The sequence below is a fragment of the Nylanderia fulva genome, unplaced genomic scaffold (genome assembly GCF_048542155.1).
Source record: "Nylanderia fulva isolate GAGA-0341 unplaced genomic scaffold, ASM4854215v1 Scaffold4, whole genome shotgun sequence".
In the NCBI taxonomy this organism is placed as follows: domain Eukaryota; kingdom Metazoa; phylum Arthropoda; class Insecta; order Hymenoptera; family Formicidae; genus Nylanderia; species Nylanderia fulva.
In genome coordinates, this window is record NW_028190476.1 from 2,904,511 (window position 1) to 2,927,373 (window position 22,863).

At 37.1% G+C, this 22,863-nt stretch overlaps 2 protein-coding genes across 4 annotated transcripts in view; both read right to left on the reverse strand.

The window, feature by feature from the left end:
- Nucleotides 1–845: 845 nt before the first annotated feature.
- Nucleotides 846–8,266, reverse strand: LOC114938032 (WW and C2 domain containing protein kibra). Of its 2 annotated transcripts, none has more exons than XM_085485861.1 (13): nucleotides 8,167–8,266; nucleotides 7,547–7,861; nucleotides 7,144–7,388; nucleotides 6,523–6,969; nucleotides 6,316–6,448; nucleotides 5,708–6,243; nucleotides 4,030–5,502; nucleotides 3,502–3,948; nucleotides 2,806–3,158; nucleotides 2,578–2,738; nucleotides 2,184–2,396; nucleotides 1,801–2,056; nucleotides 846–1,702 (listed from the first exon to the last, which is right to left on the reverse strand). In XM_085485861.1, exons 1-13 carry the CDS (start codon nucleotides 8,186–8,188, stop codon nucleotides 1,594–1,596), a joined length of 4,710 nt encoding a protein of 1,569 aa, XP_085341987.1. In that variant the 5' UTR covers nucleotides 8,189–8,266; the 3' UTR covers nucleotides 846–1,593. The 2 variants fall into 2 exon arrangements, with proteins under 2 accessions (XP_085341987.1, XP_085341986.1); XM_085485860.1 differs by having other exon boundaries at nucleotides 7,926–8,258.
- A 2,731-nt stretch (nucleotides 8,267–10,997) lies between these two features.
- kibra (WW and C2 domain containing protein kibra) overlaps nucleotides 10,998–22,863 on the reverse strand; it is a 62,175-nt gene continuing 50,309 nt past the window's right edge. Inside the window, exons 1-10 of one of the 2 annotated variants that reach the window (XM_085486077.1) lie at nucleotides 19,932–20,700; nucleotides 18,710–18,818; nucleotides 18,190–18,349; nucleotides 16,269–17,876; nucleotides 15,840–15,926; nucleotides 14,749–14,932; nucleotides 14,127–14,588; nucleotides 13,804–14,019; nucleotides 12,514–12,992; nucleotides 10,998–12,252 (exon numbers count right to left, since the gene is read on the reverse strand). In XM_085486077.1, the coding sequence (XP_085342203.1) occupies nucleotides 11,781–12,252; nucleotides 12,514–12,992; nucleotides 13,804–14,019; nucleotides 14,127–14,588; nucleotides 14,749–14,932; nucleotides 15,840–15,926; nucleotides 16,269–17,876; nucleotides 18,190–18,349; nucleotides 18,710–18,818; nucleotides 19,932–20,243 (4,089 nt within the window). In that variant the 5' untranslated portion in view covers nucleotides 20,244–20,700 and the 3' untranslated portion in view covers nucleotides 10,998–11,780. Of the gene's footprint in view, nucleotides 12,253–12,513; nucleotides 12,993–13,803; nucleotides 14,020–14,126; nucleotides 14,589–14,748; nucleotides 14,933–15,839; nucleotides 15,927–16,268; nucleotides 17,877–18,189; nucleotides 18,350–18,709; nucleotides 18,819–19,931; nucleotides 20,701–22,863 lie in introns of those variants that run through there. The other variant, XM_085486076.1, reaches the window with a different exon arrangement.

Here is a 22,863-nt window from a genome sequence, read left to right on the forward strand (position 1 = left end):
TTTGCGCAGCCTATTTTGCATGGTATAAACGTGTACCTTATTGTGTTTCAAAAATAAATTGTTTATTTCAAATATTATCTTATTATATGAGTGTTACAATATATTTAATTTTTTATAGTCGTAGAGTAACTATATACTGATTTTCCCCGAGAACCTTCTCGATAGTATTCATGAATAATAAATTAGTGAATGAATAACAAATCGTGTGATGACGTATCTGAAATAATTTTATGATTATGAGATTTATTTACAAATAATGATAGCGATTTCTGAAAAAGTTATTATAGTGTCTTCAAACGATGTGTATTTAATAAACCCGGTAAATAAAAAAAAAAGTAATTATAGATTATCTGATTGATTAACATTGAACCCGATTGTAATAAATTGTAAACAAAATTTCTTTTACACATTGATCTTCTTTCTCGTAATCTAATAACCAATAATGAATATTCGTCACATCGAATCAGAGTCAAAGGCTGCCGGATGTCGCATAATATACATGGTAGAATACATAATACATGCCCTGTTATTGCCCTCTGTCAGCTACATCGTAATGTTGATGTACAAGACAATAACGCGATATTATGTGAGCGTCGATGCAATGTTAACTTAAAATCAAGGTCCCAACAATATTATATCTAATAATTTTTCAGCGACAAATTAGTGAAAATATATAAATTGTATTTCATAAGACAAAATACTCTGTTTCGCATTTATATATGTATATCCATACATATATATTTCTTATTTTGTCTTCATATTTTTGTCTTATGTAGACTAAATTATAAAAATATCAGAGTTTTGTTAATATACATAAGGAGAATATATTATATAATACTACACTGTTATAGTATTAATACTAATTTATATAATTATATTTTTAAGTACATTATTCTATTCTTATATCTGTAAATAAAAATTACATTTATATTTGCTTGTAATATTGATTGTACTTGAAAAAATTAAAATTACTAGAACATACGAGAAATAGAGTTTAGTAGTCATAACAGTTGCGAAATTTGGTTTTATAATACTAACAGAATCACACCATGTCCTTTGATCTTTAATCCTTTTTGACCTTTTGTGAGCGCTTATGACGCGTCGAATGCGTTCAACGCATATTTTTACTAAACCATCTAACATATTTTTTTTTATTGCAAATTTCTCAAACGCGTCTATTGAATAAATAAGTACATTTAATAATTTTATATATAAACTTATTTATTTAATGAATCAATAAATTATTATATTAATTAACGCTGACAGTTGCACATACGGAAAATAAACTCAACTAATTGATATGAGTTAATGACGTGGCAAGATTGTTTGAGATCTTCATCATGACACGTTTATCTCTATTTTTTATACACTATTATTATATATATTCAAGTTCTATTAAAGAGAAGCACGATAAGAGTAATTTTAAATTAAATATTATTCTACTCGAGAGTTACTTTTCTATAGAATAGAGATATCTTTTTCATACTAATTGCTAGTCGTATAAACGTGTTTTCATACAAATTGCTAGTTTCTAATAAACCAAATATAGTATTACATTATATTAAATCAAACAGATCATATACAAGACCTACTTCAATATTTGTGCACTCCAGCGAAATGTACTTTTTTTCCTTGTCCGTCCAAAGCTTCCATTAAACTCGATGTAAAACTGAATTCCGAGCTACTTTCATCTTCTTGAGCTCTGTAAAAATGAATATAATTGTACCAATTAATATACGTTTCAATTTATCTGTGTGTGTGTGCATCGATAATTTTATTTTAAATAAAATAATGACGTACAATGTATCCAAGCTTGTCAAACTGCCGTTCAACGTTGGCATATTGGAAAAACCGTCAATCTTGAGTAATTCAAAATAAGAATTTACAGTCGCCACATAAATTCCTTTCGAGCCCGCCGTGCCTAAATAACGTGGACTAGATAATTCGATTAACATACGTTCGGGACTTTTTTCCGACGAATTATACGCTTCTGCGTCAAGTTTTACAACTTCAACGGACGAGAAATGAATAATGAATAAATATGGTTTGCAGAATGCTGAAAAATAAAAGTTTTTACACATGGCCTTAATTTAATAATTTATCATTGTTAATAAAAGTTTTGTTAGATAAAATTATTTATTATTTATCGACTAATAATGTTGTGTAATTAAAACGGTATCTACCGAAAGCGAATGGTAAATGATTCCATACTGGATCATCGGCGCGAGTTCTTCTACCGTTTTCGTCCACAAATACACCAAATTCGTTATAACATAATAAAAGTTCCGCCGTGCCGCGTATATTGGAAATATTCAAAACGCAAACAGGAAATATGCCAAGCTTAGCTGCACCTGACATGGCAGCTTTAATTGAACTGTTATCTTCTTCTGGAAACTCTGTAAATAATACATTATGTATTAGTATTTCTATATTAATTATTTTCTTTATATATTAGTTTTGTGCTTATTGTTATTTTCCTTTATGTGTATTAGTTTATTATAAGTTACATAAATATCTTAATATAAATATATTATATATTTATTGGGTAAATATATTATGTATTTTAAATTTGTTTACCATCCACACTATATGTTTGTAAATCAATCTGGAAGAATTTGTGACATCCTATAATAAGGAGATTCGACGTAAATATGGCACAACTGCATGGTTCCTGTGTTTCAAGCTCACGAAGCCCGACAAACTTTCCCGAATCTTCTTCGATTTTCCATTTAAACAATCTGATCAATATATGAAAAAATGTATTTTTTGAACGTCTATAAATTAAAATTAATAAAAGTTACGTACATTACATGAGACGCAGTCGCGGCACACAGTATCTCGCCTTGCAATTGATACAGATGGCAACTATCGGAAGTAGATAATACGCTCTTTGTATTAATCGCCGGTTTAGAACAATCGGCAGCTAACGCGTTATTCTTCAGTAGTCGCAAATTGCAATACACCAACTCTCTGTATTCACCGGCTATCATTAGAGCCAGATCTAAGTGGTGATGTAAAGAGAGCTGATGTATCTGCTTGACTCCGCGTATAGTTGTAAGTGTTTGAGATTTTGAACCGCAATATGAAAACAGACCCTCTTTCGCGCCCAGCAGAAGCACGTTTTCTACACCCAATTCCACAACACAGTTCAAATCCAACTGAAAACGAATGAAATTGATGCAATAAATATGTAAAATATATACGAGCTCTCATAAAAAATAAATTTTTTTTGTATTTTGTTTTAAATCTCCTGACTCCTCGTCGATCATGTTGGAATTGTGACATCAGAGGCAAGAAAAAACATTGTAAAAATTCTTAGATTTTAATGAAAAACTATATCTTTTCATTTAAAAATGACATCTAAGAATTTTCAATGTATGCTTTTTTGCTTCTGACGCCACGATCTAACATGAACGCAATGAAGATCCAGAAGCCTTAAAAACATTTATTTTGCTTTAAAATAGACTCGATGTATATCATATATCTCAACACATTACTTACCTGATGTTTTTCTAATCTGAGCACAGTTTGATACTTATTATATGTAGGCACAGTGTACGAACTTTGATTGGTAACAGTCTTTAGAGCTTTAAGCCAGTTTCTTTTGTCAGCTTGACTCAGAGCCATAACATCCAATCTAGACGAAGGCCAACAAGTTGTTCCAGTGTTCGATTCGATTCTAAAGACAAACGGGATGTCGGATTTTGCTGTTCCCGCTACCTCGGGATGCTGTACTGTCTCGGAAACATTAAAACCATTGTTTTCCGTTAAATTTAAACGATTAATCGGTACCATTCCTGCACATGGCTGATGTTCATAGATGCACAAACATGGCTTTTCCAACTTTAAGTATTTTCTTTCCCAACAAGATTTTGATCTACCGGGTACTTTCACCCATCCTTCCATAAGACTTTCATTTTCGTTACACTTTGTTACACTTTGCAAATCCTGTACACAACATATAAATACATATAAACACACATCTGTTACAAAAATAATGAGAAATATGAATAAAGTACGATTTCTTACATCTTCCGGTTTGTCTGGCTGATCTATGGCTAATGTCTGGACGCTATCTCCTATTGACGATAAACTTTCATCGCTGTCTCCGAGAACATTATGAGAATACTTGGGCAAATCACTCGGTAAACCACAAGCCACAGGTACAGATACCGCACATTCCAAATGCGTCATGATTTGACACTTGCTGCAAGTCGCAGCGCGTCTTCCAAATTGTATAACCTTCGGACAGGCCGCACATTTTCTTGCGTGCATAGGTAAGCCTACGTTAAATCTATGCGGAATGTTGTGTCCTAGCTTTTGCGGAGATAATCGTTTGATTAATGATGCACTGCTAGTCTCTGTGATATCTTTTATCCTTTTGCTTTCATATTCTGGAGGTGCCGTAGGGGAAGTAGGTGCAGACGCGAAGAAGGAGGTACTTTTAGCTTTTTGAATTAATAACTGATCTGTCAATGTCTTCACCTTTGCTCGTTCTTTAGCCAGTTGATTCTCCAATTCACGATACCCTACAGGCATACTTGTACTCACGGGAGGCACATTTTCCTTCTGCTTGCCGAGTATTTTGTCGCACATAGTCTTTTTCTTCTTACTGCATTCTTCCAATTTCGATTGCAGGTAATCGATTAATTTAGTCTGTTGTTGCCGAGTACTTTCAGCCTTTAAATCTCTCTCTTGATAGAACTGTCTCATCTCTTCCAAAACCTTTTCCAATTCTACTATCCTAGACCTCAGTTCCTGACATTGATCCATGCTACTCTGTAGATCAGTCATAAGTCCGAAATTCGCTTCTTTCAATTCGTGCACACTCGTTAAGTATACACTGCTCTCTTCTTTCACGACTCTCGACTCTGCTTTAGCGCCTTCTAAAGCACGACTTATTTCCGAGAGATTGCACTCCATTTCACCGCATCTCATTGTCAACTCTTCAATTTGTACGCTTAGCTCTTGAGCAAGTTTCTTGTATTGGTCCCTCTGAGTGACAAGGCTGTTTCTTTCGCTTTCTATGTCACTTGTCTCGGATTCTAATTGCTCGATATTACGTTCAGCGACTAATCTTCGCGTCTTCTCTTCGTTTTGCGCGATACGTGCCTCGCGTATTTTCGTTTCAGCAGCTTCCAAATCTTTTTGCAGTTTCATTTTATCCTGAATCAGTATATTCTCGCGCGTTTCGTGATCGCTCGTTAATCTCTCATAGTCCGTCAATTGTTCTTCCAATACCGTACAGGTCTCTTTTAAGAGTTCAATATTTAATTCATAGCCTTTAATGTCTTGCTCTAATTTCGCGACTTTAGTTTCCAGTTCAGTCTTTTCTCCGTTATGTCTAGCAACTACTTGCGTCAAACGTCTATTCTCGGCGTTTAGAGTATCGACTCGATCTTGATTCGATCGTGTTTGCTTGCGAACCGCATCCAATTCTCTACGTAATGATGCGCTCGAAGATTGAAGTTCTTCGATCTGATGATTAGCTTGAGTCAAGGCCTGAAAAAATACATAATGTATAAAAAATATTTATAAATAATATTTCTTCTCATAAAAATTACCTTCTACAGAAAGAAGAAAAGAGAAAATGAGAGAAATATTGATTTATATTAGAGCAAGAAATTTTAATAAAATTTCTAATAATTTTCAAAAATAATATATATAATAAATAATTTTTAAACAAAACTAAATAATCTAAATATACCCTTTGTGCTGAATCAGCCTGCATTTTATTCCTAGATGCTTCTTTTGTAATATCGTTCAATGACACTTTTGCAATGTCTAATTCTTTTAATAGTTTTTTAAGATTCTCTTCTTCTTCCTTTGTTTTGCTGTTTAATTTCTCTTGCAATTTTTGTTTTTCTTCTTGCAGCATTTTGATCTTATCCTCTGCTCTCTTACTTTCTCTCACAGCTATTCGTTTATCTAAGTTAGCATCTGACAATTCCTTTTCCTTCTTCCATAGAGCTAATTGAGCTTGTTTCGCTGTTTGTTTTTCAACTGAAATTTCTTCTCTTAGAGATTGAAGTTGTTGTACCAGTTTTTCTACTTTCTCTTGCTGATGAACGATGTTTGTATGATGTTTTATGCTTGCGGTATCAGTAATTCCTGCGCGAGATGTAGATGGTTGGGCCTGATCCAATTCTTTAAGACTAGCATCTTCTGCTTCTAGTTTTGTAACACTATGTTCCAAACGTTTTAATAATTCCTCTAAATTGTAAACCTTGCGCAACTGTTCCTCTGGAATCAAATAACAAAACAATGTAAAAAAATGGTATTGTTAAATTTAGTTTCTTCTATAAGATTGTTTACCTTCTTTGTTCAAGGAGTCTTGTAATCTCTTTTGTAATGTAACTTTATCTTGCGCCGCTTGCTCTAAATTTAAAGCGAGAGCCTCGCTTTGCTCCAAATTCATCATGGTTTCATTTAGATCAGACTTCGTAACCTTTAATAAGCAATTGTTTAAATTGAAAGAAAAAGTTATTGTACTGATTGTTTGTAAAATATTTGGATACTCACTTCTAACTGCCGCTTTAATTGTTCATTTTCAAGATTCATTCTTTCTAATTGTTCTTGTAGACTTGTAAGCATCTGGTCGGATGTTTTCAGATCATCTATCTGTTTTGCTTTCTCTTGCAGTTGTTTACGTAAAGTTTCAATCTCAACATCTCTTGCTGGTAATGTGGCTTGTATACTACGCAATTGTTCTTGACAGTCTTTTAATTCATTTTGTGCAAGTTCTAAAGCAACATTTAATCTTGACTCGCGACAGTGGTTCGAATCCTGTTCATTGCGTAACCTAGTCTCAAGATCTGTATTCTTTGCTGCTTCAAAATCTAATTTCGCTCGTAAGTCAGCCAACTGATTATGAGCGCGCGCAGATATTTCTTCTAACTTAATTTCAACACCTTGAACACTTTGTCTATTTAATTCACGTGTTTTCGCCAAGGATTCCTTATATTGTGTCTAGATATATTAAAAATTTTGAATTAGTGAATTCTTCAAGTTATCCCATTTATAATTTATCTTTATTAGCAATATTATCTAATTGACACATAACATATTCATCTCATGTCATTAAATTGTATTATATCCTAGAAATATATACATATATATATATATATATATTATATTACTTACTTGAAATACACGCAATTTATCCAATTCAGCATTTGCAGTTTGCAGTTCACATTCTGCTTTTTGTAATTGCGAATTTAATTCATTATTACTTGCACATAGCGATGTAATTTTTATAGTTTGTCCTTCGATATGTTGATTTAATTGTGCAATTTTATCTTTTTCTGCATTTTCCCATTTGCGTTTTGCATCTCTTATTAATCCAAGCGCACGAGTCTCTAGCTCTCTTCTTTCCTGCCGTTCTAAATCTGATTAAAAAAACACACAGTCAAATTTTTATCAAATAACAAATAGAAGTTATATTAATTAGAATAATTGTGGGCCACGTGAGCTTTTCTCCACAAATATAATTTAGTATTATATAGATCTGTACGTGCAATTGAAATATATTATTATAAAATTTTACCTAACGTTCTTTTAATGCTTGCCAGTTCTGATCGTGTAGAGACCAGTTCTTTCTCAAGTATATCTCTTTCCTTGTTGGATGTTTGCAATCTCCGTGTTTTTTCTTCCAATTTAGATTCCATTTGAGATAATTCCTTGACTTTATCCTGTAATTCATGTATTTTCCTTTGCATTTGTTTCTCTTGAAGTTCCTTCTTTTTTTCATCCAGCTTTGTTTCTAGCTCCATCTTCTCCTTTGAGAATTTATCCAACTGCTTAGGGAACTTGTATTCAAAATACGGTGATTTTTTCGACGACATGGCTTCTGTAGTTCCAGCTAAATAATAAAATTCATAATTATTCTGAGCTCTATTAATTCGTGATTAATGATAAAAGTTTACCTGTAACGTATTCAAATTTGAAAAAAGATTTCATGACATGTTCCTCTCCGCTCTGCTTTCAGGAATGTAGATCGTAGCAAGTAAACGAGATATTTTCTACTCACACTCCATGCACAACACAGAAAAAACTTTGCTCTTTGCACTTTCGGACTATTTTGATCCACCGTAATTGTCAACAAGTACGAATAAACGCGATTTGATTCCTCGCCTCATTATTTCTAAATTACGCGGTTACACTTACGTGGATTATTCACAGATGACATATTAGTTCCTCCAAAGTTTACGTTTCATCACAATTTCTTCTGGACTCGTAACGGTCGCGTCGCAAGTAGCTTCGTGTACTCGCGATTTGAATTTAATACGTCATTCGCGACACCAGAGCGCGCGACTTGAGTTATCGCGCTGACCTCTAGCGGCGATATTCGAAAAAATAGCAAGATAATTTCTATCTTACCTACGATTGCAAAAGTTTACTTTGCACTTATCATGTAATAAACATATGCAGAAAAATTGCATATTTGAAAAAATTGAGAATAAATAAAATATAAAATATATAATATATATATATATATAATACATATATAATATAATTTTTCCCTCATTTTCTTAACGAAATTTTGATTTATGTGAATAATTCTCTTTTTAATATTAATAAATTCTTTTCCTAATTAATTTATTTAAATTTATTCAAAGTTGAATAAGTACAAAGTTTTTTTGCTATTTGTAATTATTATCCATTCTATTACTGTTAATAATTGATAATTCAAAAATTATTAGAGCCTCGACTCTTTTCAAAAAGAAAATTCTAAATTCTAAAGAATTTATTTTGTAAGAAAATTTCCACTTCTTAGAATACATCCTATAGAGTATACTCATCGTTATAATTTTTGTAACTCACAATCATGTCCAGGATAGCGGATAAGACTCGAAATGTAGAATAGGTATTGAACGCAAATAAACGTGGCAAGAAAGTATATTGTATTTTGTCCTTTTAATCATTACCATACGAACCGTTACTTACAAATCAAACTGTGATTGTTTCTTCTGTATCTGTATCTCATGTTATGGTGTGTATGTGTAACTGCACTTGCATATGTTCACTTTACGAAATAATGTTTATCGTCTATTTAGCATTTCTCTTAGTTGTATATCATTAACGTCATTACCGTTATTGATATTATTATTATTATTTTACTTACTTTGATACAATAAGGCGCTATGTGGTAGTGTAAATAATATAATAATATAACTTTAATTAAATACATGAGCATGATAAATTCAGCATTTATGAGAGCTGAGGCAATTATATATATAAATATATATATATATATATATATATATATATATATATATATATATATAAATTGCCTTTTTTCTGAGTTTAATTTTGTAATCGCTTTATGAATCTGCAAGTTTACGAAATGCTCTGTAAAATCGCACTGATAAAAATACATTTGTAAATAACGCAGAGTGAATTAATCACTACTGCTGTAAACTCTCCTTTGTCTCTCTTGTGTATATATATGTATGTGTGTGTACACATACATACATACATATACATATATATGTATTATACATTATATTTATAAGCATGTAACATATAATCATCAAGATGCGTATATACAAAAATATATACAAATTTCTCCCAGTTTTATTACACTTTTTAGGCCTCTTTCCTCTTTTTTCACTTTTAAAACTCGCACTGGGCTCCTCAATATACAAGTAATATGGCATCCGTTACCTTGAAAAAACTTCTCACAAAGTTTTTGACAATTTAGAATGGTCCTATTTTGCATTATTTTTTTTTCAATAAAAAAATGCGATAAAAAATATTTCTTATCTATATTGTGCATTATTAAAGAATTTTGTCGATTTTTAATTTTAGTAAAATTTTTATCAAAATTTTGTATTGTTTAAGAGAGAGAACCCGCTTTAGACAATCTTATAATTTGCGACTAAATTCGGAATAGAATTTTATGTGTCGTACATTATGAAAAGACGGGCTTTTCAAAAATATAGAAAAATATATATATAAAATATATATTTACGATATATATAAATATATATTACGATATATATATATATATATATATATATATATTGAAATATGCGACACATAAAGTTACAAATACACTATCTGTTTCGAATTATAAAAATCCTGTCTAAAGCAGAATTTGAAAAGGCTTTGACCATTCAAATTAATAATTGTTACAGTAAAAGATGTCAACATACTTTCTGAAATTTCTTTTCACTATAAATCTGGTATAAATATAATTGATCACACAATCTATTTAATGATATGTTTTTAGAATACTCGTTATAAATTAATTGCATCAAATTGACCAATTGAATTGTCAGTTACAAATCTTTTTTATAAAATAAATACTGTAATAAGAGCTAATAAAAATCAAGCGCTAAAATAGCGCTAAAAATTGTCTTTGAAAAAATTCAATTATACCTATATAAATAGAATTTGAACATTTTAAATCTTTTTAAACATTTTAAACATTTTAAGCCTTTTTTAAACTAGAATGCTATACAGAAAATCAACATCATGAGACAAAGTCAATTAACCAGTGACTAATGATGCGACTACTGCATGTGCATAATTTTTGGAAAGACTACTTTCTATAAAATAATTAACACCGGACATATATTGGACCTAAAATCGCAGCTGTAATTCGAATCGTTGCTTATTCGCGAAAATAGCAGTGAGTATTTTCGATTGTCATTTTCATCTTTCATCTAGATGTTCGCCTCTGATGCAATAACACAAGCATTACTGAATACAGACTCGAATACAGACCGAATTCAGAATCGTTGCGTTGCAAAGATATATCTATTGGTCAGAATAGAGTAACATTTGATTGACCGATTAGTAAAAAGAGAAAATATTTCTTTACTCCTTTCTTTGCGACGAGATTATCGAATGCAACTTGGCAAATCATCAGTTAACAAAACTTCATCAGACACACAATTTAATTTAATCAGCATTAACATATAGTTAAATATGTTATGCGTATTACTTTCATGTTGCATAAAAAATCGCGATTCTTGAAAAATTATACGCGATTTAAAAAGTAATTATTTTATATTTACTTTCATCTATTTTTCATTTCACACGATAAATAATTATTAATTGCACCGCGATAATCTATACCAGATACCCTGTATTATTACCGTCACAGTACTTCTTTTCCGCACGACAAATTCGATCATAAGGCACGTATATCGAGAATCGATAAGCGTGTAAAATACACTTGGGCACATTTCCACTGGACAAGGAGCTTCAAAATTAGAAAACCGAAAGCAATTGTAAAAACGACAATACCGAGATCGGACGAAAACGAACCAGCCAATCTAGACGCAGCCCTTTCTTGTCAAACTTTTGAGTCGCAGACCAGCTGCTCGGTGGGTCATGTGTTTCGACGCACAAAGGAAACGAACGATAATACAATACGCAAGTATATATTGCGGTCGCGACATGAATTCGGGCGCGAGTCGAATATAATTAACAATTAAATAATCTATCGTATATGGAGTATCGTTTAAATAATTTATGTCTTCGTATGTACACATCGCACTCGCGCGTTTCCGCGCAATTCTCGTTACTGCATCTATCGAAAGGCTGTTTTTTTCTAGCACGCAACATTGGCACACGCACATTCAATAACGTTCATCTTTTTGTTCCTTCGACGCGTCCTTACAATCTGCACATGGCACCTGGGAGTCAGAATTAGGAAAAGCAGCGGTTTCGACTCTCTTCCTTTGTCTTTTCTCATCTTGCTATTTGAAAGGCAGATTTATGGTGACGCCGGAAATTGTGATTACGCACAATCTTCCTCGAAGGTGTTCTCACACTTCCACACCGAGAACCCTGTCGACGACGTATTCGTATCTCTTTGTCGGCTCCCCGTTATCTTCGCTATTCTTCTCCGCGATGGACTTAGATAAGGCCTCGCTCTCGCCGTTTTCCGAATTTCGTGCACTGGATTCCGCCGCCGCTGGCCGGCCTTTCGCGTTTACAGGCTTATCGGTATTCTTGGTCAGAATCTCACTCTCATTGACGTTCGTAATGACAATTCCGCTCGCATTCTGATCCGCGACACTGCTGCTGTTTCTCGTGGTAGAGAACGACCCGCTTGCCCCGGAAATGCTGTTCGGCCGCATCGTCGAATTTATAATGCCGTGAATGTTGGTAGCGGGCTCCGACACGTATCTTCTATGCGTATACGATGCCGTAGGACACGTAACGTCGGTTCCGAGATCCTCGGGTGGCAAAACAGGAACGTTCAAATTTACTCGCGTGAAAAAGGCCATCTTTTCTCTGAAAGAAAAAAAATAACGTTGCTTATCGAATATGATTATATTTTTGTAAACGTTGTGATCTTATACGATCCAGAAAAAATCGAGAAAAATTATAGATTCGTAATTTATTTGAAGATTTTTCTTTTAATTTTCATTTAACTGATTAACTGAAATATCTGACTTGATTTCGGATATTAATATTACTTCTTAATTAAATAGAATCATGATAAATCAGATCATAATAAAAAGCAATTGGAGTAAAGCGAAACTTGTAACTTACTTGAAAGAGATGATGTCTGGTTTTCCCTTTCCCGCCTTTGTTTTCCTCAACTTGTAGAGCTCTTTCGACGTTTTCTTCATCATCTTCTCCACTTTCTTCTCCTCGGCGTTTTTACTGTTTCTTCCATTTTCGGCCTGTAGCATGAGGTTTTGGAATTTCTGATCTTCCAATAGCCATGCTGCTAGATCGGCATCGCCTTTCTCGCGCGCTTGTTCTAATCGCTGCTTCAATTCCCGTAACCTGCTAAGCTCATCCTGGAGATTGTTCAGTCTAGCGTGCTGCGCCCGGAGATCCAATTCGAGATCCAATGACGTTCTGATTGTGGGTGGCAAATAGGACGATTTTTTCGAAGTGGTTTTGTAGCTGAGAGCGGAGGAAGGCCGACGCCATCGTAGGGAACGTCTCTCCACCGAATTCCTTTGGAAAGGTCCGCCTCTACGATAAAGCGGCATACTGCTGTCGCTGTCGCTACGATTAAGCTGTACAAAGATAAGAAAGAAATCAATAAACGCGAATAAATAGAAATAGTCTATTCATATGTAGTAGAAAATTCGCATCTCAAAATACCACAGTGTGATTATAAAAACAAGTAGCAAAGTAATTTCTACGATCTTTCCATCACATATCAGTGTTTTTAAAATTTTTAAATTTAATCAATTATATATAAAGTACTTGAGTAATCGTCTATTTATGTGGGTATGCGTGATGTAGTTGCATCTTTTTAACTGTTTGTTTACAGTTTATAAATGATTTAAGGCTCCTGGCTCCTCGCCGACTATGTTGGAATTGTGACGTCAGAAGCGAGAAAACATGCTAAAAATTCGTAGATGCCATTTCGAAATAAAAAGATATTTCGATAAAACAGCATTTTGGATAATTTTAGCACACTCTTAAAATACCTCGAAAACTATGATTTTTCCTTTATAATCAATCAACAGCGGTAAAATAACTATGTGTACTCAATTCGTCTGATCTTTGCACATGCGCAGTCATTCCGCATGATAAAGTCTGATAAAGGAAAAAAATAATTTCTAAAGTATTTTAAAGATACGCTAAAGCCATTTGAAATACCTTTGTATTTGAAAATCTAAGCATCTAAGAATTTTCAATGTGTGATTTCTCGCCTTTAACGTCAACATGGCCGTAACGAAGACTCAGGAGCCTTAAAGCTTCTCGTATAAAAAAATTAAAACTACACTCAAAGAATTCTATTTTTCATGGCATTGATATAAAAATAATTGAAAATAGCAAGAGAGATGTAATATGAAATTATATTTAATGAAAACTTACTCGACAGATGTAATGATTTTTGCTGACGGCCGCGCTCGGTGAGAATGTCTGACTCCTCTTGATTACAATGGAGTTCTTGTCGTCGTGAATAGCGCCGGGCACGACGCCAGCCGCAGAGAGTTTCCTTTGCTTGCCCTGCTCCGGAATAAATACGCATTCGGTGTTTGTTTCCTTGTCTTGCGTTTGCCTCGTTTCCTCATTCAGTTCTTCATCTTCCTGTTATATCACATAAAAAAATTGTAATAAAATTTAGAATCGACCCGTTGAAAAAAATTCAAAGAGACAGTCAAACTTTTCGTAAGCAAGAAATAAATGTTACTTACTTCGTGCTCCAAAACATCCTCCAGAATATTGTCCTCCTTTATAAATTCCAGGCCGATGCCTTCTTCGTCGCTACCTTCGCTTCCGCTTTCGCTATTACCACCTTCCTCATCATCTTCTTCTCGGCTACCCCTACAATTGGCGAGCTCCTCAAGTCTCAACGATACGGCTGTCTGCAGCTCGTCACAGCCTTGATTTCTCGTCAAGGTAGATGTCTGAGAACTGATTATCGTACTCTCGTCGCTACTCTCTTCTTTCGTATTTTGTGCGCTTTTATACATCGAGATGTCAGATTCCTGTTTGTCGTGTTTCGTTTGCTTCATGACACTCGTAGAGGCGCTATTACTGGTGCTAGCATTGGAATTGCTGTCGGACGGTTGCATGAAGCGGAAGGAAAGTATATTGTACCATTTCACGCTAGGAGATTCTGGACTGAAGTCTGCCAGCGAGACTTGCGCAGAACCCTGTAATCAAATAAATGACTAACGTCATTTCTCATCTATCTTGGAAGGACAAGCTTTTTATTAATTTTGCCTAGATGAAATTAAGAAGCGCTGATTTTAAATACGTCTTGAATTCAGAGTAAACTTTGATCAATCAAGTATAAGAAAACTATAAACGTACCAAGCATTTTTCAGCTTCGGTACACCAAAGTGTCACTTGCAGAGTCTTCGTGTACAACTTGTTGAGCGGTACGGCGATCGAAAATATCTCGCCGAAAGTCGGTTTTCTTAGGTCCACGACGGATTTCGTGCAGCACATGTGACTGACGGGCGATTGCATCGGCAACAAAGCGACTTTGATGTATCTAAAATGCAAAACGAAAGAGAAACGTTAATTTTTGCGTGAAAAAGAGGTTGACAAAAATGGTAGAGGCTACACAACAGTTACGAGAAAGTAAATAAAATTCGCGAAAAGAATCGTATATTCCTCTTTCTCTCTATCTCCTTTTCCCATTTAGGATTGGAAAATGTTGATTCACCATCACGTGAAAGATGGATCATTAATCAAACGCGTAACTATACATTAAACTGTCTCTCTTTCTCCCCCCCCCCTTCTCCTCTCTTCATCCATCCATCCATCCATCCATCCATCCATCCATCCATCCATCCATCCATCCATCCATCGAAGCGGCATACCGCGTTTTGCGAATTTATGGCCGATGGCCGGGCACAATGACTGCGGCAATAAATTTCCGAGTAGCCGTAAAGCTGATTGCAAGATCATCACAATATCGCTGATAATAAGCGAGCCCTTACATAAAAAAGGTGAATGCTGGTCAATGATCTAGACACGATACGCGACGAGGATTTCATAATTATATTTTAATCTCATTTAAATATGTCAATATCTGGGGTCTCTAGTGTGATCAATCGAGCAACTAACTCGACTGACAAATAGACAAAAGTCGAATGCATTTGCGAAACTATTAGCAGGTTGACTTAGCATTGCGCAATCGAGTTATCTAATCGGTTATCTTTGAAAGCGAGACCCCCCGTTCGCGGATATAATTCGACCTATCGGTATAATACTTATGTACATTGAACTGTATGCGATATTGACTAATCGAAAATGTAAATATTCGTCTCGAATGTTCCAAGAAATAGAAACTGAAACGAACAGTGCAACGATTGACTCTATTGCGACAAGGTAAAATGTTACTTGCAATACATACATCGCTTAAAAATAATTTAAAAAGTCTTGTAAATACTCACACTTGTGCGTTATTGGGTATGAAAAGGGCGGCTAGATTTCTCGCGCGTTCGATGCCAACATGAAGCAATCCATCACTCACCGAATACCTAGATGCAATATTATAAGTTTTAATTCCTTCCAAAATTCAGATTATCGCAAAAAAAAACAAACAAAACCTCACAAAATGTAAATTTGCAATATAAAACCATGTATATGTGAAAGTAAATGCTATACATACATTAAAATTATTTTTTGAAGATAACATATCTTTAACATATACATATAAAACTACTTGATGATCTTATACAACTCGACTGCAATACAAATTTTCCACAAACTTATTTTTTCCAACATTTCAATATTTCTAAATACGTATAATTTATTTACTCATGATATTTACAGTTTATTCGTAAATTCGTAAATACAATAAAACGTGCAATAAAACTTACCTCAGTTTGATTTGCACCTGCGCTGTTTCTAAACTCATTTCGCCGGAAGCCAATGGGTCAACGTCAGAGATGAGTCCGGACAGTCTCTTCCGATTGGACGCTTCAAAGACGCCCGAATCACCGGCGACGCTCTCATCGGAAACCGCAGCGGAAACGGATCTAGTGTTGGTGCCAGAACTGCTGGCCCTTGATCTAATCCCGGTGGGCGGTGGCGTCTCGCTGATCGGCGACAACGGGGGTGGTTCTTGAGGCGGTGGCGGCAGCTGCTGCAGCTGGTGTAATTGTACACCGGACGCGGCAGGCCTGCCTAGGCCACTACCCTGTGACATGTTACACGATTGCAATTCGACGGGAGGATGCGGACCAACCACAAGTTTCAAACGATCCTGCGAATTGGAGGAGCACGACTGCTCTTGCTGTTGCTGCGGTACTCCCTGCTGCTGACTGAATCTAAGTTCCGTCAAACGGTCTTCCAGTTGATTCCCGTCGAGATGCGACGCGGCGATCGCACCACCACTGGCTGCTCCTATCGCCGCCGCTACCGCTGCCAGGGGTATCACTCTCTGGTGCTGTCTCCTCTGTAGTTCCACTTGTTCGTAGGCAGGCGGTGGACCCATCGGCGCGTTCTCGTATAACGGTGACACCGGCGGACTTACGCTCGATAGACTCGATCTCGGTGAGAGACTGGGTTGAGATCTACCAGGCGAGGGTGTGCCAACGAGATTGTTATGATCGGAGCCACGTAACAATCTCTCGACGCGTCTGTGTAAATCCACCATGTCGACCGGTCGTTCCTGCTGCGACGAGTTGGTAGATCCTAGACACTGTGGGCCGCCGTAAATATCCGTAAAACTAAGCCCGGAACTAAGGGAACCCTTGCTACTAGTCGTGCTGAGACTACCAAGGCTGGAGCTGCTGCTAACCGATAACGTACTAGCGCTCAATGACTTCAGCTGGCCCTCTAACATCGCCATCGATCGCAAAGCGTCCCTGAGTTGTTGGAGCAACAGCTGCTTCTCCTCGTGGAGCCGTACACGATCGGTGATGGTTTTATTCGACAGTTCAAACGCGTTGTTGAGATCCTGCTCTAACCTGCGAATTTCACCCTGAATCTTCTTCATATCCTGTTGCGTCCTCGTGCGCGGCGTGATACTCCGCAGCTCTCGCAGCAGTTGCTCCTTCTCTTGGAATAGTAACAGCTTGTCCTTGTCGCTCTCGCTTTGATCCGGCGTCACCTTCACTTCGAGATCCGCCAACTGCTGTTGAATGTGTTGGATTCGCTTCCTCGCCTCATCGTACTGCAATCTCATGCGCGCCATTTCGGCCAATCGGGTCCCAATCGGCACCAGTTCACCCGAGAGATCCGTCTGGGAGGCCGTACTAAGTTTTTCTTGTGGCAAACTGAGCGTGCTAGCTTCCGGACTACCTTCACAAAATTGCAGCCTTGTCAGCTCGTCTTTGAGCTTCGCCAGCGACTGCATCAGTTCGGCCTTTTCCTTCTCTCCGGAACTCAAAGATTTTTGGATGTTACGGAGTTCGGTCATGATAGCTTGCGCTTCCGTGATATTGTAACATCCACTATGATGGCCGCTCATCTTTTGCTCAACACTATAAAAAGAAACGGTTGGCAAAAAGTTAGAGCTACTCGCAACTTATAACTAATTGGCCTCGTAATATGTATAGGTGGTTGTTGATAAAAACTCTTGTAATCCAAGCAATACTAATACTTATTTTTGTGTTTTTGAATTTTTACATAAAACAATATTATCATTTGTTTTTGAAAAGTAAAAGTCAAAATCTCCTATAATTTAGCAAAATGCGTAGAAATAATTTTTGTAAGAATGTACACGAGATTACGATTATTCGAATAAAAATGAATATAAAAACTCGACAAGGATTGTAAGATTTGTACGTGTTATACCTGACGAGAGTATCCACTCCTCGTTGCGTGCAGTTCATCTCCGCTCGAATCTGCTCGAGTTCTCGTTTTAATCGAGAAACTCGGCTCCTGGCATGTGCCACGTCGGACTTAAGCAGGTCAGGGTCGTATTTGGTTATCAAGGAACTTGAGCTGGAATATACTGTCAACCACAAATATTCGTCAATACCTTTTGACACAATTTGCCCTACGAATACTATCATATATCTGAATGATTATTGTATAAATCTATTTAGATATTTAATCGTGTATATAAAAAAAATACGAGATATTAGAAAAACTGCCGCTTCTATAATATATATAACGATATCTAAATTCATAATCTATAATTTTGTTTTACTTTAGACGACATACTTTTTAAATAGTGACTTGATCGAATATTCGCAAATACTACACAATGTTATTAATTAGTTTAAAAAAAAATTATTAAAATTTATTTTCATTAAAAAAATATTTAAAACTGTAAAAAGAGATAATTACATTTTTCTGTTAAAGTACTCACTACTTTGACGCGATGCCCCAAGGGTGGTTAAGGCGTTATTGAGGTGATTGTACTCATCCTGCGCCAGACAGAGCCTTTGCTGTTTTATGTCATAGATCTCCTTCTTCGCCTATAACACAAGAGTTTTATGATCTTTTTAAAACAACTGTCACTAACTGGTTCTCGTATCTATATTATATAACATAACACACACTCATTCTTCTAAGCAGTCGAACGTTATATCTTGGCATAATGTGTTGAGTCAAATTAATCGAGGGGCATTAAAAAGATAATAATCATCAAGAAAATAATCCGTTATAGTTAAGTAATTTTTCAATGATTTGCGATTATTTTAGTTTTAAAAATTTCGATAATTTAACTTTATGCATAGTATATTACAGGGTGTCTCGTTAAGATCAACGTTTAAGGGTAAGTTTCTAGGATCATCTGGGAACAATTTTTCCTCAGCAAAAATATCGAGGTACCAATCATTTTTTAGTTATAGACGATTAAAAATAAAGGGTTTTTCGCAAACTTGTAAGATTTCAAGTAAAGTTTACTTTAATAGAATTTTAATGTAAGCATTAGTACAAAGATATATGATGATAAAAATTGGGAACATGCTTAGGAAAAATCGTCTCCAAATAATCCCAGAAATCTATTCTTAAGCGTTGATCTGATCTTTACAGGACACCATATATATAGAGAGAGTAATGTGTTTCTGCTGCAAAAATTGCTATTAAATGAGGAAAATATGTGTGGTATATTTAAAAATGAAAAAGAATCTAGTTTCCAAAAGATAAATGTATAAAAAAAAACTATCTTTTTTCAACGTAAAAGCTTTCACAAGAAACCTAAATAACACGTTGAAAAAGAAATCTTTGCTTTCGTTGTTATAGATAATCAGAATGAAATAGATATGCAGTATTCGATAAAACGATGGAGAGAATTCTTTCATCACTGTATTATTATTCCAATTTTCGCACGATTTGCAACAGATGTATCACAATTTCACCAAAGGCAATTCATATCCACACAATCGGAATCGCATTTCACCATGAAAAAAATTTCTAGCGATAAAATTTTGCAAAGCATCTCCGTTAAAGGAGAGAAACATAATTTTAATCACAAAGATACAACTCGCACTTTCACGTTAAAGCGAAGAAACGATATTTGCTAAGAGAAGAGAAGCAGCACAAATATACTTTGAAATATACGATTTCTTCCCAAGAAGAATCCTTACATATTCGCAATAATAATAGGCCGTTGCATCGGTGTCATCGCGCTTGTAACACTGTTCCCAGTAGAACTTTTGTATCTGCTCATCGTTCTCGTAATCGTTGTGATAGCACATCCTCATGCGATACTGCGACACAACGTTCTCGTAGATCTGCTCCTGCTGTTGCTGTTGATACTGAAGATAGGAGGTCGGACGTTGCAAAAGGTTAGTCTTGCGTTGCTGTTCTTGCTGCGCCTGTTGATGATGGTAATTGTCGACGTAGCTACGGTACTGGTATGCCGGTACGAGTACACAGAGGGTGTACTGACGGTCCATGCCGGGTACACGGTGGACTGTGCGCACTCTCTGCTATCGTGGCTACGCGACGATGCCTTTCTTCCTCTTCTTCACCCTCTTCTTCCTTCTCCGCGCGCTCGTCCCGCTGCTTTTTCTTCTCTTCTTCCTCTCTTCTTCTCCTATTCCTTTTCCACCACCTTCTCTCTCTTCTCGTTTCGCCGTTTTTCTTCTGTTCCTCCTCTCTTTCTCTCTCTCTTTCTCTCTCGTGCCCTCCTGCGCTTGTGTGTACTCTCCTATTTCCTCTTTTCTCCTCACCTCATCTTCGCGAAGGCCTCCTCGAGACTGGCCGGTGTACGGGGCCCGAAATTCCGATCCCCACCTCCGTGGGTCTCAATTTTTAAGGGATCCCACCTTTTTTCCTCTTTTTACCTTCTCTTCCTTCGCTTCTTGCATCGTCCAGCCAGTTCTGTTTGCCCCCTCTTCGAGGCTCCCACCTACCTCTCCTCCAACACCCCTTTTACCCCCACCGGGACAACCTCGTGCGCGCAGCCTCTTTCCTCTCTTCAACGGGATGAAGCACGAACTGGCTTCGCGAACTCCCCCTCTTTACTTTCCTTCTCTGCTTCTTCTTCTTCTTTTCCTTCTTCATCATCATCATCATCATCATTATCAACATCGTCAGCATCATCATCATCATCGCCATCATCATTATCATTATCATCACCATCAGCATCATCATCATCATCATCATCATCATCATCATCATCATCATCATCATCATCATCATCATCATCATCATCATCATCATTATCATCATCATCATCATCATCATCATTATCACCATCACCATCATCATCGTCATCATCATCATCACCATCATCATCGTCATCATCATCGTCATCATCATCGTCATCATCATCGTCATCATCATCGTCATCATCATCGTCATCATCATCGTCATCATCATCGTCATCATCATCATCATCATCATCATTATCAACATCATCATCATCATCATCATCATCATCATCCCCCATCATTTTATTCTTCTTCTCTCCCTTCTCTTTCATCGTCATCTTCTCTTCTCTTATTCCAGAGGCAGATTCGAGGTTTCTCGGCGGCCTCAAGCGCCTCTTTCTTCCTCATAACCAGGACCCCGATAAGCTGCGACTAGAGAGGGTTGCTTTCAAATTTCAATCATTCGATTAAACCCACGCTACAAAGCGGAACGCCCCGTCAGTCAACTCGAATCGTATGACTCGTCCTAGCAAATTTCAATCTTGTATCGAAATATTAGCATACTATACGTGTGTATATATTATGCAATCTGTGCAAAATATTTGCAAGAAGGGGTTAACTAAAAAGAGTTATTTTAATGACGGCAAAGGTGCGATAATGTTTCGCGTCTTTTACAAGCGCTCTCGAATCCTCGATCGAAGTAAATTTTGGTCGGGGCGGAAATCCGCGTTTATCATCGCACTACGGTATAGGGCGCCTCGAGGGCGCTCGCTTTTTTTCAGACCCGTGGAATGTCCGCGCGCGATCCAGAAGCACAGGGCGCCCTCGGGCAAATGTATGATCCTGCACGATTGGTGGGGCGCATTGGTTAGCGTGCGCGCGGGTTAAGAGGACGAGGTAGCGAGAAAGAAAGGGGGGTTTAGTCTCAGGATCGCGGAGGACGAACGAAAGGCAAGAGCAAAGACGGACGGAAAAGAGGCACCGAGGAAGGGCGAGAGAAAGAGAAGAAGGGGAAGAGAGATCCGGCGAGGTCACGGTACGACCCTGCTGAACGTGGTCGCGCATCCGTCGGGCCCCATCCGTCGGTAGTAGAACCGACCTTGAGTCGCGCATTATGCCCCGTCCTTGTTGGAATTTCTGGGGCCCCTACTGGCCCATCAGCCGTGTCTCCGATCATCTAAGAGCAGCCGGGGCCTTCTCTCTCGCTCGTTGCCCCGTCTCATCCCACCATCTCCCCTATGCCAATCGCGAAACGGCTCCTCTCTGCCCATGGGGCATGCGAGGGGCACACGAGGGGGCTTCAGCGATATATGTGCATCGGGGAAGAGTGCGCACGGATTTCTTCGTCCCCCCTCTTCTCGCACGGTGCCCTCACGGGTCCTCCCACCCTTTCCTCCGCCCTTCCTTATTTCTTCTTCATCATTTCTTTCTCCTCGCCCTCGAAACGTCGGAGAGAGAACCCACGGCGCCTCGCGCGCATATTTCTCGGTCTATACTATTATTGTCGAGGGAGCACGCAGATGGTATCGAGTACGGGCCGGTTCGTCCGCTCCGCGGAAAGGCCCTTTATTTTTCTCCCCTTCTTCCTCCTTCTCTTCTTTTTCGCCTCTTCCTATTTCTCCTTCGTCGTCGCCGTCGCCGTCGACCTCCACATTCTTTTTTCGTTCGATGGACTTTCTTCTTCGAATCGGCGAAACGACGTCCATTTCCGACAGGAAATTCTCGCTTTTGAATTCCAATTGTCGTCCTTCCTTGGGGCTTAATCCTAATCTTTTATTCCGTAAATAGGATTTGATTCTTGACGTTGCTCTATCCCTCACGACTCATCGTTGCAAATACAATATATTTTGTATTACACGTGCAAGCAAAGTGGCACTTTGTGTGCGTGTTTCCTGTGCGGAAAGCGGCCGATTTCCCACGC